Here is a 4,493-nt window from a genome sequence, read left to right as displayed (position 1 = left end):
AATGACGTCAAATTGTAGATACTAGACAACGGAAAACACTGCGTCAACAGTTTCTTGATTGGAAAGGAGTAATAAAATGTAGCTAGGAAGATAAATGCATGAATACTCAAGGTTTTTTTTTTAAGCATGACTTCTAGACAGTTGATGAAAAGGCTTTTTTATAAAGCTTAGATATAGAGCTTTTCGTCAGCTGATTCTAGGCTTCCGTCTCCGTTTGATGTTCTTCACGAGAAAAATGAGGTTGTCTCCAGGGGTTTGTGTGGCTAAAGAAGTTCTCCGCGACGGCCTTCTTCAGTTTCCAAATGTCTTTGGGAATCTATACTACAGTATAACGCCGCAGAGGCAGACAAGTAGCAATGGATGATAGGCATCCATGAGGTACATTAGCTCAACAACTGGACCTTTGACTCACAGCTGACCAGAGAAAACCTGCGGGCATCTATTCCAATCTGGTACCCAACAGATATTGGTAATGCAACTTTGTTGTCCATTAATCAGGACGTGATGGCTCATGAAGAGCATCAAACCAAGGAGGCCAGCTTAGAACCAGCTAATGAAAAAGTTGCATTGCCAAACATCTGGAGGACACCAGAATGCAGTAGGTGCCCTCAGGTTTTTCTCTATCACAACTGGAACTGGTCAGCTGTGAGGTGAAGGTCCAGTTGTTGAGCTAACTTACCTTATTGATGCCTATCATGCATTGCTACTTATCTGTCTCTGCCGTGTTATAGTGTAGATTTGCAAAGACGTTTGGAAACCAAACAAGGCCTTAGCTGAGAACCTCTTTAACTACACACTGGAGACAACATCATTTTGCAGTTCAACCAGGTTTACTTCTGAGCAGGCCATCAATTCAGGTGCACATGGGTATTAATGCAAATAATTAGATTACACTATTGTGTTTTCCCGTTGAACGGGTGACATCTTAACGTCAAGCTTCCTAAGGTCTGTAGCAGAAGTTGATGAGGTGCATTAAGAGCCTTCCAGATGTTGCCTTAGAACAAGTATTTAAAAGTTTGAGACTGTGTGGTTTTAGATGCCATGCTCTTTAGATGTAACATGATAGAGATATTTCTTTCACTGGGGGCAGTTTATTAATATGCAGGTAGTCCTCAATTTACGACCCCAGCTGAGCCCAAAATTTAAGGGGGAAATTTGTTAGTACGTTTTGCCCCATTTTACAACTTTTCTTGCCATGGTTATTAAGTGAATCATTGCATTTGTTAAGTTAGTAACAATGGTGTCAACCTCCAGCTCAAGAATCAAAATAAAACTCCATTCCGTTTTCAAGAGCCTTGGTGGAGCAGTGGGCTAATGCCTCCTTAAGTAACACCAGCTGCCTGCCATGAGTGCAGGTTCGAGTCCCACCAGGCTTAAGGTTGACTCAGCCTTCCATCCTTCTGAGGTAGGTAAAATGAGGACCCAGATTGTTGGGGGCAGTTAAGCTGACTTTGTAATAATGCCGCTTGGGGGGGGGGCGAAAGCCCTAATAAGCAGGCATATACATAGAATGAAGGCTATTGCTAAGCACATTGATTTGTGCTTTAGATTGTAAACTGCCCTGAGTCTTTGGAGAAGGGCGGGATATAAATGGGATTAAAAAAAATCTTACTGTTTACTGAATACACAGCATAGTAATGTTGGAGCAAAACTAACTCTGAGGTTCCCAGATGCCAGTTCATGGAATTAAACAATAATTTCTCTAGCCAAATCCCGAAACCTCTCAATTTTGGGCTCAACCCCACCCTCTCGGGTAAACAATTTCACTTTGTTATGGGAACCGTCTGCTTCTTCTCCACACCTGCTGCGGTGTCCTTGAAAAGGTTTCAGGCTTTCACAGTCTTCAGCAGAATCTTAGAGGTTTCGTTTCTCCATCTAGTCCATTCTAAAGCAACACCTCCCATCCCTTACTCCATTGGCAAGTTGAAACAAAGAGGAACGTAGCTGCCAAAGTTTCATTCTTGACACAAGGTTGTTAAGTGAATCTGGCTTCCCCATTGACTTAATGTGGTGTGTAGCTTTTTAGTACTTGAATGGGGTGTTGATGACCGGCTATTGCCTATTGTTTCCTTGTGTTGCCAAGTCCTTGGCTCCTAAGTATTTTTTTTTGTAAAGTTTTTATTAATTTTTTTTCATTGAATTGAGTAGTATTTATTCAACAAACATGTTGTCTGAGCTTACCATTCACTAGTACAAATTTAATTCCTAATCTTTTATTCTTTTCTCCAGCTACTGATAAAATAAGTCCCAAGTTTGAAAGTATTTTGTTTCTTGTTTTTCTTTCAACCCCACAGTAAGTCTATCCATTTCCGCACATTCTAGTATTTTTTTTTAATTATTTCTTCCTCCAGTGGCATTTCTTCATTTTTCCAATATTGGGCGAATATGATTCTTGCCACTGTTATCCCACTGAAAATAAAGTATGTACTTTGTCGACCTTTTCTGGCGTTACACCTAGTAGAAAAAGTTCAGGTTTAAAATCTACATGCTTTCCCAGCATCTTTTTTAGCCAAGTATGTATTTTGGTCCAGGACCTCTTTGCTTTAACACATGTCCACCATACACGATAATAAGTACCAGTAACAATTATCTGACATATTTGTAAACATTTTTAATAACCTTTCTGGTGGCAAGTACCATCTATAAAACATTTTGGCTCCTAAGTACTTGACATGTTGGTGGTAAACCAGCATTCCTGCTGAAATTCAAGGGGCTTTGATTATGTTTGATACTTCCAGATAATATTACCCACACTCCATAATCCATCTTAAATATTATAGACAGTCTTCCATAATCTAATCTGTTAGATCAGATGGACAATCTTCCCCACTGTGTAGATATGAACTACTGCAAGATGTTAAGGAAAGAGCAAGGTTGAGTTTACCAGATTGGAAATTATAGTTTGATGCTTGTTGTTCGGTCTGGATAAAAGATGGGGTGAACTGCAGAATAAGAGGCTACTTGAATTAGAAGGTCATGGATTAAAATTTCAATGGCGTGGTTATTTTTGGTATGACAAGGTTAAAGTTGTTGACCCAAATGTTGTCCAGGAGTCATCCCTGGGTTGAAAGCCCGCTGATTGATTGATTGATTGATGATTGATGAGTAGCATTCATAAGTAGTAGAAGATAAATGTATGTACATGAATGTGTGGTTATAAATAAAATGGACACATAATGATATAAAATAGCACTTAATTATCACAACTGAGGGGTTTTAATAAAAATATAATTTCATCGTTCATCGTCTTTTTAAAATCTTTTAATTTTCCATTCAACATTGCATTCAATATCCTGTCATTCTTTTCCAATGAGACAAAAACAATGCCAAATTATAATATTCCATTTTACATTCTTGGTCATTGGTAGTTTTATCCATTACATTGTTTTATCCACAGTTATGGAAGAACTCTCGTTACAAAAAAAAGAGCCAAAAGGAGTCACTAGGATGTAAAAAAATAATAATAGTTCCATATTTTAACGCATAACAGAAATTAAAGCATGACGCGAGAGGCATTTTGCTTTGTTTCAACAAATCTTATTAAAGCAAACAATATTCCCACTTCATTCTTTTTCTAAGCCGTTTTACAGAAGACTTTCCACCTCCCCCCCCACAACATTCCTTATAAACACCACAATGTTGTAAAGTACGCAATACATAATTCAAATCTTACAAGCTGTTCCTTAGAGAACATACATGGAAAACTGTACACTAAAAAAAATAACAAATTATAAATAATGGGAAATGCTAAAAAAAAAAAGAGATGCAGTTCCATGATCCGATATTTTCAGAGGGGACTCTGGAGGACTCCCAAGTTTTCAACCGGATAGAAGATAACTTTGTTTATTGCAAGGCAGGACAATTTAATGTAGCCTCCCTCAAGTGGGAACTTCCCTGTTGTCTTTGACTGCAGTTACCTTCATATCCCAGCAAGCAGACTTCACGTTAACGAAAGAGCACCAGGTTGGAGAAACAGAAGCCATATAAAGTCCATTACATTACTGAGCTTGTTGATCAGAAGGTCGGCAGTTTGGTGGGTCAAATCCCGAGTGCCGCGTAACAGAGTGAGCGCCTGTTACTCGTCCCAGCTTCTGCCAACCTAGCAGTTCGAAAGCAGGTAAAAATGCAAGTAGAAAAATAGGGACCACTCCGCTGGGAAGGTAACAGCGTTCCGTGCGCCTTTGGCGTATAGTCATGCCGGCCACATGACCACGGAGACGTCCTCGGACAAGCGCTGGCTCTTCGGCTTTGAAACGGAGATGAGCACCGGCCCCTAGAGTCGGAAACGACTAGCACGCATGTGCGGGGGAGCCTTTTTTACATTAATTCCATCACTGTGAAGTAGGTGCCACTGGCAGGTTGCAGCGCTTCCAACTTTGAAGAGCCTCTACCCTGGTGGGATGTCAACCATAAATGCGATGTTCTACGAAACTGGTGGCTTCCTTGCCCCACCTCCCCTGTTCAAAACAAATATTTTCTTTCGCTGCTGATTG

The 4,493-nt window shown here is 40.0% G+C and overlaps 1 protein-coding gene across 1 annotated transcript in view; it reads left to right on the top strand.

The window, feature by feature from the left end:
* Positions 1–654, top strand: part of LOC310643579 (protein sel-1 homolog 3-like) — a gene marked incomplete at its 3' end in the record, with an annotated part of 15,900 nt that extends 15,246 nt beyond the window's left edge. The window contains exon 11 of the mRNA XM_083368052.1: positions 499–654. Coding sequence (XP_083224178.1) covers positions 499–654 — 156 coding nt within the window. The remainder of the gene's footprint in view (positions 1–498) is intronic.
* Between the last annotated feature and the right edge of the window lie 3,839 nt (positions 655–4,493).

The sequence above is a fragment of the Vipera ursinii genome (genome assembly GCF_947247035.1).
Source record: "Vipera ursinii genome assembly, chromosome: 7".
NCBI classification, from domain to species: Eukaryota; Metazoa; Chordata; class Lepidosauria; order Squamata; family Viperidae; genus Vipera; species Vipera ursinii.
This window is presented reverse-complemented; position numbering and strand designations above follow the sequence as displayed.